Source organism: Cyprinus carpio, chromosome A14 (assembly GCF_018340385.1).
Source record: "Cyprinus carpio isolate SPL01 chromosome A14, ASM1834038v1, whole genome shotgun sequence".
Lineage (NCBI taxonomy): Eukaryota > Metazoa > Chordata > Actinopteri > Cypriniformes > Cyprinidae > Cyprinus > Cyprinus carpio.
The window spans coordinates 5,038,029-5,053,380 of NC_056585.1; the positions used below are offsets into that span (position 1 = coordinate 5,038,029).

The 15,352-nt window shown below is 37.2% G+C and overlaps 1 protein-coding gene across 1 annotated transcript; it reads left to right on the plus strand.

The window, feature by feature from the left end:
• The first annotated feature begins 384 nt into the window (after nt 1-384).
• On the plus strand, nt 385-6,195 carry LOC122147375. The gene is made up of 4 exons (XM_042769656.1): nt 385-395; nt 461-764; nt 1,465-1,573; nt 6,005-6,195. Exons 1-4 carry the CDS (start codon nt 385-387, stop codon nt 6,193-6,195), a joined length of 615 nt encoding a protein of 204 aa, XP_042625590.1.
• The last annotated feature ends 9,157 nt before the right edge of the window (nt 6,196-15,352 follow it).

A 15,352-nucleotide genomic window follows, 5' to 3' on the forward strand; every position in this document is an offset into this window, starting at 1 on the left:
ATCACAAGCAGAATCAGCAGCAACACATGAAGAATTGGCAGGATCAGGAGGTACATCACAACCAGAATCAGTAGCATCACAAGCAGAATCAACAGCATCAAGAGAAGCATTACAAAACAGAATCAGCAGCATCAGAAGCAGAATCATTAGCATTAGGAGGAGCAGCACAATCAGAATCAGGAGGAGCATCACAAGCAGAACCAGCAGCAACACATGAAGAATTGGCAGGATCAGGAGGAACATCACAACCAGAATCAGTAGCATCACAAACAGAATCAACAGCATCAAGAGAAGCATTACAAACAGAATCAGCAGCATCAGAAGCAGAATCACTAGCATCTCAAGCAGAATCAGCAGGATCTCAAGCAGAATCAGCAGCATCACATGCAGAATCAGTAACATCAGGAGGAATCATTACAAACACAATCAGTAGCATCACATGCAGAAACAGCAGCATCAGGAGAGGAACACCACAAGCAGAATCAGCAGCATCACATGCAGACTTAGCAGCATCACAAGCAGAGTCAGCTGTATCACAAGCAGAATCTGCATTATCAAGAGGAGCATTACAAACAGAATCAGAAGCATCACTGGGAGTATCAGCAGCAGCAGGAAGTGCATCACTGGGAGTATCAGCAGCATCAGCAGGAGCAACTGGATTTAGCCAAGAATTACTGGGAGGATTAGGACTTGCTGCAGGAGCAAAATCTGCTATTTTTGGATCACATAGGCACAGACAATTACAGACAGAAGCACTAGAGATGGTAAGTTTTATTATACTGGCTTGAGAACTTGCATGCACTTAACACAGGTCATACCTTCAGACTGGTCTGACTTAGCATGCTATATCCTTTCAAACTGATTAGACTTAACTAAAACAAACTACCAAAATAAGTATCACTCTATTAGTTTAGTGTAAAATATTAAATTATAATGTGCTTTATTAATCATTCCATTACAGTGATATGTTAACATTAAAAAAGTAAAGCAGTGCACACTGTAATTCACTGCAATTTTTTTTCACAAAAGCTGATAGAATTAACATTACCATTTTGCAGCAAATAGAAAATAGAGTGCAGGGCTTAGAAATCTAGGGGCCTCTTTTATAAAAATGTACCTAGGATGATCCTCAATGCCATTTTATCATGAATTTAAGCTCACTGTGAACAAGCGCATCATCTCCATCCACAGAATGCCAACAAGAATCCTTTGTGGTTCTGAAATACTCTTGCTCATCATGGGCAAGAAAAATCCAAGCATGCTCTTAGAAAACATTCTCTCTGCATAATGTTCTTGTTTCTGCCCAACGTGTGTATGTGTGTTTATGTGTTCAGGAATTTGTTATCATAATAATCACAAAGCAGCTAAAATACTGCTATTTTGTGCATATTATAATATTAATGCATATTGTGATTCCCTGTTTTTTTTAAACCTGTTTCCCTGATTTGTTATTTTTACATGTAGCTTGTAACTCACACCATCATCCATGAATCTTCCCAGAGAGACAATTTTCCACAGACAGACAGGTCATGGAGCAAGAAGACAGAAAGAGAGCAGCCTCCTCTAATGCCAGGTAAAATAAAAAAATAAAATAATAATAATATAGCAATAAACTGCGCAGTGGGCACATGCATTTATAGTAACCCTCTGGCAGTCTGGTTTTAAGGGATACGGCAATTAAAGGGTTAATCCAAACCACCAAGACTGTGAAAGACATACACAGAACAATATATAAAACTTTAGTAACACTTTACAATAATATTTCAGTTATTAACATTAACTATATTAATTATCATGAACAATAATTATATAGTATGTCTTAATATTCAAAACTTAAACATTAAAAAAGTAACTAACATTTTATCTGGTTAATGCACTGTGAACTAACATGAACAAACATTAATAAATTCTGTGAAAAATATTGTTCATTGTTTTGTCATGTTAGTTAATGCATTTGCTAATGTTAACAAATGAGACCTTATTATAAAGTGTTACCAAAACCTTTATTGATTTACACCGCTTGCGTCATTATTAGGCACGTTGATATTCTGATGATTTTTTGAAGGCTGGAAGAGAAAAACTCCTTATATTCAGATGTGCAGAATAATTAGGCAATTTTTCATTTACAGAATGAGCCAAAAAAAAGAGGTTTAACTCAGACTGAAAAGTCAAAAATGATTACTGTATTTTCCGCACCATAAGGCGCACCGGATTATAAGGCACAGTCTCAATTACGGGGTCTATTTCTGTACTTAATCCATACATAAGGCGCACCGTGTTATAAGGTGCATGGTAAAACATACGGTCTACAAAAAAAAAAGGTAACGGAAGCAAAACAGTGAGTTTAGTTGAACTTTATTCTACTATTTAACAATACACTCACATTATTTTTTAAATCAATCTTCTCCCACAAATCCATCAAAGTCCTCATCTTCTGTGTCTGAATTGAAACAGCTGGGCAATTTCGCCACCAAACATGCTGGGTTCCCTCTCATCATTGTCGGAGTCAGTCTCGTTGCCAGGTGGCTGTTCAGCAATGATGCCGGCTTTTGCGAAAGCTCGGACAACAGTTAAAGCAGATACCTTAGCCCAGGCATCCACAATCCATTCACATATGGTGGCGTAACTTGCCCGGCGCTGCCTCCCAGTCTTAGTAAAGATGTGTTCGCTGTCTGTCATCTATCGCTCCCACGCCGCTCGCAACTTCACTTTGAACACCCTGTTTACACCAATATCCAGCGGTTGGAGTTCTTTTGTTAATCCTCCCGGAATGATGGCAAGCTCCGAATTCATTTGCTTCACTTGGTTTTTCACAGTAGTGGTGAGATGGGCGCGCATGGAGTCGCAGATCAACAGGGACGGTGATGCGTGGAAAAAACCATCCGGTCTCTTTTAGGGATATGCCGGTATCAAATTTTCCTGTTGCGATTAATTGATAATGTTTTGTCACGGTATACGGTATTATCACGGTATTGAAATTTAGTTTTAAAAAAGTGGTTATAAAACAGTATAACAAGTTAAATAACTTTTTTCTTATAACAAAATAACTGAACATTTAAATACAATAAAGCAATACAGAAAAAAATATCTAAAGTTAAAAGTTTTACACATTAAAGTGCAAAAGAACTATAAAGACCAATAGGTATCACTTTACAATAAGACACATCATTAGTTAACCTTAGTTTAATGCATTAACACAAGGCAAAGTTTATTTATATAGCACATTTTGTACACAATGGTAATTCAAAGTGCTTTACATAAAAAAAGTAAAAAAAACATGAGGAAAAATAACCTCAAAAATAAAACAAGCGATTTTAGAACTTTGAAAATTATTTTAAAATTGACTTAAAAAGAATTTAAGACAGTTTAAAAATAGAAAATGATTTTACATAAAATAATAGTGCAATACATAAAATATAGTGTAATCAGTTCGGACATCGCATAGTGCTCATTCAATAAATGCACAGCTAAACAATGAGCAATAGCTACATTTGCTACAGAAGTTACTAATCTTTTGTTATAAAAAATACAAGTCTTGGTTCATGTTAGCTGATTAAATAGCACAGTTGCAACTTTCAATTTTAACAATGTGTTATTAAATATTGGAATACCTAAGATGAATGAATGTTTAGAAGAATTTTTCATTGGCAGTTTGTTAACTAAAGAAGCCCTAATGTAAAGTGTGAATGAACAGTAAAGAATCAAAACACTTTCAAACAATATCTAGGGCATGTTGTAGTCCAGATTAAAAAAAAAAAGTTTTAAATAAATAGCCTATTAAGTCTAAATATTAAAGTATTTTGCTCTGTGATGAACACCATAGCAAATCCACAAATCTGAATGAATTTAAAATTATTTAAAAATGGTTTAGAAAGTAGCAGCTGCTTTGTTAATGGGGTTTACAGGCTAAGGGCTGCAGTTTAGCGCCATCTGCTGTCAGAGAGTGAATGTGCTTTCATTCAACGCGTGTCTCACGTGTTCCTCCACGTGCTTCTCTTAAATGCTTGTTTACATCAGAGCGCATGCTTTCTTTCAAGCAGCATACAGCCGTGTTGTGCATTTTGAGCAGTTGATGGGAAAAATATTCTTTAAATGCATTCCAAATTCTGAATAATCTTTGTAATATATAATTATTCACGGTATTTAGAAGTGCCCACGATAACAATATCATGCATATTCATTACCGCGATATATCGCATTACTGAATATCGGCACATGTCTACGATAATTTTATTATGCATATTTTTTACAGTCTGTCATTTTCATTTACGTCCCTGTGTCAGCGGGAAATGGTCCAACAGTCAATCAAGCGGAGCGCTTAAGTCGCACAACAACATTTTTTACAGATTTTGGGAACTCAGTGCACACATAAGGCGCACCAGATTATAAGGCGCACGGCCGATTTTTGAGAAAATTTAAGGCTCTTAGGTGCGCCTTATAGTGCGGAAAATACAGTACATATCCCTATGAGAAATATTCAAAACTAATGCAATACAGAAATTGAAAACGTAAGATGATTATTGGACAAAAAGCTCACTGGGACAGTGGAGTCAGAAAAAAAAAAAAAAAAACAAGTGGAGAAGAAAAGACGCATTAACTGCAAAAGGGCCCCAAATAATAATAATAATTTGAGTTATTAATATTCATCACACTGTACAGTTATCCTCATTTATATTTTAATTAGTTTCAAGCAAAAAATTTAATATAAATAAATAAATATTTGAATTCGCCCATTTCAAATAATTTTGGAGAATTTAATGATGTGGTCTTTTTTTAAACACCTTTTAAACTTTGCACAATAGTACATCAATAGTAAAATCTCATACTTCCATACTTTGACCCTTATTTTAACCTTTAAATTTTCTTCATGTTTAATGAAAATTAATGTATTTATTTTTTTACTTATTTATTTTATTTATTTTAATTTATTATTATTAGTATTATTTTTTATTTTTTTATTTTTTTGATAATTGCAGATGTCATAACTACAGCTGTCTTTAATGAATGTGCTTCTCCTGAAGACATAAGGGTGTAAGATTAACAGTGTTGTGCAAGTTACTTCCAAACTGTAATACGTTATAGATTACTTGTTACTGTCATTTAAAAGTAATTCCTTACCTTACAATATTACTGTCTCAGAATTGTAATGCGTTACATTACTCCTGTATTACTTTTGAGTTACTTTCACCAAAATAACTACAGAAGTAAAAATATAACAATCTGAAATGACAAAATTACTGCAGAGCATTTTTACATCCAGTAGAGGGCATATTGATGAAGCATAATGACTGTGGGCTATCCAAATATAGCTTATAATTTGCAAAGTGAAGGCCTCAAGACAATGCAAGAAAGGATGACAGCCAGAATTTGCACAAACGATCCAAGTCTGTTAAAAGTATGGTAGAGGTAAAGTGATCTGACAATATCTGTGAATTGCTTGGGTCTATTCATATTAGACAACACAGGACTATATGTAAACTTTAATGCCATATGCAATTGCAAAAATGACAAGATGCGCATACGTCCATCTCACGAATGTACAGTCTTCTGCAATCTTCACCCCTAGCCGCTTTTTCCACTGGCCAGTGCGAGCCGGGCTAACAGCGAGCCGGTTCCACCAGCAAGAGAGATGAATAAAAAAATTGTTAAACAAATATATCAGAAGCTGTCGTTTAGACTTTATTTCCAACTTCGACACCACACGCAGCTGATGCCTGACCATGAACAGGAAATAGAACTTATTTGCTGCATTTTTGATTCATGAATGTCTTTCGGTGTTGATGTTTTTTTTTTTTTTCTTTTTCTTTGAACTATTAAATTTTGGGCTAAAAGTGTGTTGTAACGCAAGCTTTACTGAACATGTACTGAGTAAAATATTACTGAAAATTGATTAGAAATGCCTTACACTACTGCATTACAGCAAAAGTAATATGTTACTGTAATGCGTTACTTTTGTATGCGTTTACTCCCAACACTGAAGTTAATGCTGTTTTCTCTTTTACAGATTCATCTGAAAACACAGAGAAGTGTGTAACAGGAAACAGAATCCCTGAGCAAATGACTGAAGACTCTACATCTAATGACTCAGTAAAAGTATTCACAGAAAAACATTCAAGAACTGTAGTTATTAGATTTGTTTTATATTTTGTAGCTTATGGTAACATAAAATTAATTCCAAACAACATGAACCTGTGAAGATACATGTGTAACTTTGGCTTTTCTTGCAATCAATATCAATTTCATGTGAATTTTTCAATGTGTTGCAAAAATTGTTTCAAATTCTATTAACACAAAAAAATCTATTCTGTCTATGTAACAGGGAGGAACACAAGGAAACCACAGGAGTCAGATCAGATCAACACGTACAACAGGAAAAGATTGGAAGAGAAAAAATAAAGCATTTATTTCACAAACTTCATCTTGAAGGCAAGCGCTGCAATAAACTGATAACTTCAGATGTCCTTCAGATAACTGAACATTCATTACAGTTCCATGAATCTTGTGCTGAGGAGGCGCTGGTTCAGACTTTCCTACAAAAAGTACTCATGATGAACTACAGAGCAAGATACATTCATGTAAATAAGACAAGTCAACAGGATCACACACAAAAGATATACTGACTTATCTGAATATAATGCTGATATATTCAAGCAGAGTCCTTGTCCAAACAAAGGAACAAGGCAGCCTGAGCGAATTCACCCCATGGATGTTCAGATGGCCATGTTTCATTGTGCTGATGGTTTGCTGAAGCAGCTGATGGTGACTAAACTGTCCCACGTGTCATACGCTTTGCCTCTGCTTGTTCCTGATCCATTCACTCAACAGATTGAGAGTTTCCTCTCTGGACATTCAGACAAATCATCAAAAGAGCTGGAAACATCAACAATGAAATCATCAGTCAAACCCAACTGATCTACAAGACAGAAACTCCAATGGTGTTTTTCTTCAGGTTTGGCTCTGTGTCTTCATCCAAGTCTCAGCTGATGAACAGTCTGATTAATGAGAAACACAAACACGTTCTTCCACAGGAACTGCCAGGGCAGCAGCAGAACCAGAGAACTGATGGACGGAGTGGTGGAGATCGCCTGGTTCTGCCCCTCTGGGAAAAACACAGATAAATTCAGTGAGTGTGTGGCGTTATGTAATCTACACGGTGATGCAGGAGGACCATGAGAAACAGCTGCAGATCCTCACTGACATGAGCTCAGTCAATGTTGTTCTTCTACCACGACTCGACAGGAATGACAGACATGCAGCAAAGATCCAAAACCTGTACAACAACAGAAAGCCCCTCATTTGTCTCTTTACTGAGGATCAGTCTGCTGTAATTGAGATGATGAAAGGGAAATTCAAAATTGGTTTGAAAAACAGAAGTCAGTCAGATGTATCTGATGAACTCAGAAGAATTATAAATGATTGTGTCTCAGAATCATCCTCCACTTTCAGACTTGAAGATGTGTCCAAACATTCAGACATCAGAGTAGATGAGGAAGATGATGATGACTGCAGGAGAGGAAGAGAAGCAGCCCAGCATATGATATGAGTTTTACTGGAGAAGAAAGATCTGACGGAAATCAAAGAATCATTTCTGCCTCATCAGGGGAAACTGTGGCATCAGTGGAGTCAGAAGAACAGAGAACTACATCGCCCTCGTGAGCAGAAGAGAAAGAAATAGACATCAGTAGAAAACCAAACACAAATCGATGAATATCCGTCAACAGCAGCATTCATTTAAAATCAGTGACTTCATTAAGTTCCTCACTAAAAAATGAACTCACAAAGTGAACATGAGAAAGATGTTTTTCCTTAAATGGCTCAGAATCCTCTTGGATGAATATACTTCAGCTGCCCTTTTTGTCTCATCACAATTATGATGAAACATGGTCAAAAGTTAAAAAACTGAAAAAAAAACTTTGGGAAATCTGAACAACTCAAAGCTGAACAAATAGACCTTGAAAAAATATCAGAGGAGATTCAAGCTGTGACCTTTTGGTTTGGAGCACATCTGAGGGAAATCGGTCAGATCTATGAATCATGTTCATTTGTAATGAGAACAAGAAAGACTTGCAGGTTCACTTCCTTCTCTCCCGAGCCCTCGCAGCAGAGACGATGACTCTGGATCTCCACTGGAGCTGATGGATGGAGATGCTGTCATGTTCCATGATCTGGATCTCTGCTGTTTCAGATCAACTCATCCAAAACTGGGAGACCAAAGAGTCTTCGTGCTGTCTTTTTAAAGGGCTTCAGAGCCTGGGAATCCACCATGCTGAACGCCATGTTTGGACTGCAGTCTCCCGTCAGTGTGGCGAACAACCAGAGGAGCTTTCATGCAGCTGATCAGAGTCCAGACGAGATGAAAAAACGATGAACACTGACTATATTCTGGTTGTTGAAACAAGGGTCTTCATGCCGAGAACTGCTGGAAGGTCAACAAAAATCATGACAGTGAATTGGCAACATTTGTTGTAGGTCTTGGAAATCTGACACTGATCAACATCTTTGGAGAAACCCATTGAGATGCAGGAATTCTTCGGATTGTTTTTCAGGGGCTTTCATGAGGATGAAGAAGGTCAGACCGAATCCCAGCTGTGTGTTTGTCACCAGAACATTTTTAGAGGTCACAACTGGAGAGGAAACATGGAGGGAAGAGGACGACTGCAGGAGACCGGATGAGATGACAAAACTCACTGCTAAAGATGAAGACTCTGATGCGAATGTTTCAGTGATGTCATTAGATTTGATTTTTAGAATGATGTGAAGTATTTTGCTTCCCTCTGGGAGGGAAAACCCCCCAATGGCTCCACCAAACCCAAACCCATTGTGAGAACATTCAAGAATTAAAGAAATCTTTCTTTCTCATGCCACACAATCAATGGAATATGCTGGCACACTTAAAAGATCACATAAAGATCTCTGGGAGGACTTACTGAAAAGAACGATTCGTCTTCAGATTCAGAATGCTCTGGAGATCTCGCCTACGGAAACTGGAGACCGAATACAGCAAGTGGTCCTGGAGTCTCGCAGAGCCATGATGGAACCAAGAACAAATACACAACAAAATGAAAATGAAGTAATTCATGAGGTTGGAAACTGATCTTCAAAGAGAACTGAAGACACAAGTGAGGAAGTGAATAAATCAATGTCTGAATTTTTGAGAAAACAAGGATGACGTATACTGATTCAGTGGAAAACTCATTTTAAATCAAAATCAAGAGCTTCGGGAAAACATTATCAGAGAAAAAAAGAGGAAATTTTTATGAGATTCTTCAGCAGCGAGGACTGAAAAAAGGATTTATGCTCTGAGACCGACATGAAAACACTCTTCTGAAAAGAGCAAAGAACTTGCCTTAAACTCAAAACAAAGCACATGGGGAAGAAAAACTGAATAAAAGTTTGATTTGATTTTGGAAAAAGAGTGTGAAAAAGATCATCAAAGGACACTCGTGCAATCAAAGACATTGACATAATGAAGATTTGAGAGAGATCCTCAGTGCCAGCTATGGAACTCCTGTAGATCACTGGAAGGCGAGACGCGATGTTTTCTTAGTGATGAATTATTATGATTATGTAAAGGTAAAAAGATCCAGTGGAGTTTTCTCAAAAGATAAAGAGAGTCTTGGTTATGCTCTATCAAAAAAGGTGACATCCCAAAAAAGATCATTAGTTACAGATGTTGTTCAGCAGACAGACACAATCATCGTCATTTAACATTTCAAGGGTGGGATACAACATCGCTACATTCAACAACTCACAGATTTATCAGAAAAGTGTAACAAATATGAGGAGGATCTGTAAATGTGTGTTCAAAAACAATTCTTCATTGATTTGGTTTTTCCATCTGTAAGAGAGCAAATGAAATGGGTAACTGACCAAAAACAGACTGTTCAGAAAATGCCAATGCCTGTCATATATGCTGAGAGAAAAAGAAAAAAATTTACACGGATTTTCCAGAAATATGTCATGGAGCTGCATCAGCATCTATTTTTGGTGAGATCATCTGTCAGAAACTTAAAGAAGCCCATTGAGCAAGTGTCTACAAGAAAACCCGCCAGAGATCTGACAGATGAAATGAGAAAAACTGTGAACAAATGAAGGAAACAGATCAAATCTGGAGAAAGCACATCCTGAAAGACACTGGGAGAAGAGGAGGAATTTGACAAAAACTGGAACTACATTCACAAACCCAGAGATCTCTTTAAGAGTTTCATCAGAGATGGGTCAGTCGGTACATCATGATAAGTTCAGTCGCAGTGTTTTTCCCCCCCGGGTGAAGGAGAACATTGAATTCTGCGCAGAAGATCATGAAAGCAGCACATGAATCTACTGAACATGTTCAAGTGAACAGAGGAATGCTGGTTTGTGGTGGAAAGTTTTACACAGCAGCTCTCAGATGAGCGATCTTTTCTGGAAAAAGATTCAATGGAGTGAAAACTTGATTAGTTGATTTCAAACTCCTAAAAATGTGGGTACGACAAAAAACTTACTGCTTTAATGTCTGAGATCAGCATAGATTCAACACAGAGACGTTTCCAGTAAATCTGGACTACAAAATTTAGGGGCCCGATGAGATTGTAATTGATCACTTGTGTCAATGCTGGGTTTGGTTTAGTGTCCGTTCTGTGGGGCCACCTGCACCAACACCTTTGAAACCATGATGGAGATCACAGTGTTGTTCCACAAGGTAACGGAATTGCAGGGGTTTTCTTACAAGGGATCAAGAGACTTAGCTGTTAAAATCTGCCCCATCAGCAGTAGCAAACAGAAAATCAGTATTTTTTATCCCAATAACTCGATAAAATACTCCCCAGCACAGATACAGAAAAGCAGGAGGGTTTTTGCAGACTGGAGCATCAACCCCCGACCTTTCGATCTTGCCGTAAATGGAAGTTGGGTTTTTGAGCAATTCAAAGACAATTGGAAAACTCTACGATAAAACTTTTGTGTGTTGTGAGATCCCAGACAAATGGAGAAAATATTCAAAAACAGGAAGCTATGAGAGTTTGGATCATACATCTAATGGGGCCGATACAGAATGATACTTTGTTTGGATTCTCCTCTGACCACAGTCAGAACTGAGTTTCTATTACACATCGTTAACTCTGAAAACATCAGCAAATACAAATGGAACAAGAGGTTTAATGACGACAATCAATCTAAAGTGTTCGTTTTATGGAGTTTTAAAAAAAATTTCAGATTTGAATTGTGTCCGTTTGAATTAGACATTAACATTTAAAATATTTAGCTTTTTTGTTTTTTGGTCATTGCTAGATTTTTATTTTTTTCTGTATTTTTGAGAGGTGAAATGGCCTTAAAATATTCAGATTTTAAGATTTCAAATGAAAAAAACATTCAGAATAAGTAAACATAAACTTTAAAAGCATAATTTAAATTGATTATAATATTTTTGAATAATTCACTTTAAAAATTAATAGAAAAAAAAAATTTATTACTTAATATCAATACATCAAAGCTCTATTACTTGTAATAACTGCAGATCATAATAAAAAATAAAAAAATAAAACTGAAATTACAAAGTCTGTCCTCTTGTTTTTGAAGTCCGGACAAACCTGCATGCAAGTCAACAGTTAAGACAAAATATTCTGATTCCAGAAAAGATGAAATGTTTAGTCAGCATGAATAGAATGAACACAAAAGAAAAAAAACTGTTCAGGAGATCCAGATTAACCCCAGAGGTTTTGAAAAATACTGAATGCACCCCCTGTTTCTCAGCATTTTTTCTACTTAAACTGAATGAAGCCCAAACCACTAAACCGACATCAGAAATGGTTTGTCTTGCATTAACGGGTCACTTCTAAAAAATCATTTTAACATGATTTAACAACAAACTCATTAAATGTTACTTTTAGTCCAGCAGGATTCAGGATCTTTTTTTTTTTTAACTCTCTCATTCAGTGTGACACATGGCTTCATTAAAGAAGGAAGTATCTTCATAAAAACATATAAGAATCATATAAATCAATAAACTTACATAATCTTAAAAAAAAAAGTGTTACCAAAAAGCACAAAAACTGTGACCATACTTTAGTGTTACACCCAATTCCCTCCAATCTCATTTTCGTGACAATAAAAGGCTAATAAATTGAACTTGTAAAGTTTTGCTTTTACAGTGACTTAAAAGTGAACCGCTGTTACATGGACATAAACTAACTTTATAAACTAAAGTTTCAGAGACTACATACATGAAAAACTGTTTTCGAAACAAATGTAGTGATTTTAAAATTAGACAGATGTGATGGGTTTCCCCAGGATCTGTAATTTGTGTCACACATTCAAGTGAAGTGAGCTTTTGTCATATGTGGAGGATGCAACCTATACACTTAACCCCAATATAAACAGACAGTCGTCATCTCATGCATTATACATTGCTTTATTCTTAAACAGACTTACAAATGAGGGAAAACAAGCGATTCACTATAATGAGCAGAAATGCTAGTGGGTCTTGATACAAAGTTTCAACATCGTATAAAACATACAAAAAGTACATTTAAACATCATTAGCAATGAATTACCCAATTAATCACTAGGTGGTTGACACAAGATTATTTTTTGATTGATATCCCCTGGTGTTTTCATTAATTTTAAAAAAGTAAGTAGTTTTATGACCTACACAAGAAGGAAATGGAAATGATTTGTTCATATAATATTTATCCTAGCCAAAAAGCTACAGGGCCCCATGTGGGGAGCATCCTGCTGTCTTCTCAGAGAACACATGATGAGCACTTATTTCATAGCGTTTAGAGATGATTTGTCTTCCACCATGTCTTCACATGCCCGGATAACGAATTAGGGGTGGGTCTAGGATTTAATCTACGGGGGCTTAGCCCTCAAGACAGACTATTAACTATCAAGCATGGTTGTAGCCACGGACAGGCCTGACATGTCATAGCCCACCCACTTATGATCCAGAATCAGAATAAGAAAGAGCTTTATTGCCAGGTGTGCTTACACACACAAGGAATTTGTCTTGGTGACAGAAGCTTCCAGTGCACTGACAGGATGACAGATGACAAGACACCGATAACAAAATAAACAAGTGATTAAAAATAAATATGTAAACGGGTCCTGTGCCTTGCTTTTGACCCTGGACTGTTTCCTTGTTTTTGATTGTTTGCCTGCCTGCCCTGACCATTGCCCGTGTATCGGATTACTCATTTTTGCTTTTTCCTTGGTTTTGCTAGAGATTGGCATAAGCCTTTGAAAGCTTTAAACAGCTTTTACCTGATTGTACCAAAACAGATTCAACAGCCTCAAAGACCGACCCCACCAGTGACAATCTAGTGGTCAGGTGCAGTTAGTGCAGCCACTTCAAATGATTCAAACATCTTGTTGATCCAGTCTCAACATAAGCAATACTCAGCAATAGCAGCTGTTGTATTCATCCTGAGAGACAACATTCCACACATGAAAGTGTTACTATGTTACCAATAAGCAGGGAGGAAACACCAAGCATTTCTTGTCTCTTTATAATAAATAAAGCCGTCGGCAAAAGATTTGAATCAGTCACCTCACTTCAGGTGTTTCAATTGTGACGTATGGAAGGCCACCAACTTCATCAGTCACGTGATCACGGAGATGTGATATAAGCCTCTCGGCCACAAGTCTTTCAGAACCAGTCCTGCTTCAATAGAGTAAAACAGGTTCCAAGCCTCAGTTTCCAAATGTCCCCATCTCTAGATTTTACAAGTGTCTGACACCTTGCCTGTCTAACTACGCTTTTACATAAAAGCCTTGTGCACGATGGGTCCTCTACTCTGTTTGTCACACTCCCCAAGTTTACAGAGGATAGATGATAAGATTATTAAATCAATAACATTCATGTAATAAATATAAGTATAGATAGTTGGATGTATTGCACGTTTTATTGCACAGGTTGGGGATGTGCGGGTTTCTTCCCTAGAAATTTAGGAGACATTTGTATAGCCATCAAAACGTATACATCACTGAGTTCAGGGTTCTCCAGTGTTTTTCGTCCAGGGATCCTTCACCAAAACTAGCTCCATCATGAAATCTAAATCCTTTTAACTAGGCTACAAACCAAACCTTTTGCAATAACATGGCGTCTCACACCAAATCTAACACAAACTTATCTTCACTACTAAAACATATATATACCACAAATATACCCAAATCACTAGCCCTGACTATGTCAGACTTCATACTTCCCGCTCAATTTCAGTTTGCTTATGTACTCCAGTTCTGATATAGCATACCAGCACCAGATTCTCTCTGGCTCCGCATCAGCCGACCAAACTAATGAGAGGTGGGGCTGAGAACCGTGACGTATACACTAAGCACCGAATTGACGGTTTTGGAAAAGTGGGAATTATCAAGTGTTACCGATCATCCAGCAAGAAACTGGGGAGGCCAAAGTCTGGCAAAGGTATAATTGTGATACTTGTCCCCCTAGGGTGACCCTCATGGATGATCAAGATTTAAGGAGGAAACGAAAGACGCGGTCTGTGTGCTTGCACAGGCTTTGTGTCAACAAATGTACAAGAAATCATGGAGGGGAATTTTTTTATGGTCGCCTTTGAGTATTTTAGAGTGTGTATCCTCAGTCTATTTTATCGGCGAGCTCGAAGGGCGCCACCATTGTTGACAGGAACATGTGTCTCCTTTCTTTTCCAGTCCTTGAATAATTGCACTCATTGTCCTGCGCTGTAATCTTGCAATACAATGAGACGTCAATTTCGCAAGACCTCGAACTGAAACGAAGAGCGTGTTGAAAAACTAACTCCTCACTGTTGACAAGTTGGCCTGCAAATAAGTTCTTGTTTGTTCTATACTGTCAACTATTATGGTTAGATTGCAATAATTGTACACTTGGGATGCGGGGATTTGAACTCCACACCTCTGTTACTTCAACAAAATCTGCAAATCTGCCAATATTTCGACTTGATGATGGTTTTGTTTTCGACAGCATACCTGTGTTTACAGCAGAAGTTCGAGGCGGACAGCTGAGCGGGCCAATAACCTACGTCATAACCAAAGTTTATGTGAGATTGGCTTAAGGGTACACCAATGATTTTTAACATTCAGACAGGTGCCACCAAACACCACCAACCCCAACACCCAACGAGAAGGTAAACGCTTATCAAATTATTGCCCTTCCAGACTCTGTATACGAAGCAAAGCGAAAGTCACAGAGTTTGGTATTACAAGGCTACCAAATCACATTGCCCTAAGAAACAGTGAAGATGTAAAATAAAGATAAAAATAAATAAAAATGAATATCAAACATAAACTGTAAGTTAAAAAACCCACACACATTTGCATACCATTTCCATAATTCCCAACACGGATATTAACGGGTGTCAACAAAACTGCTGTG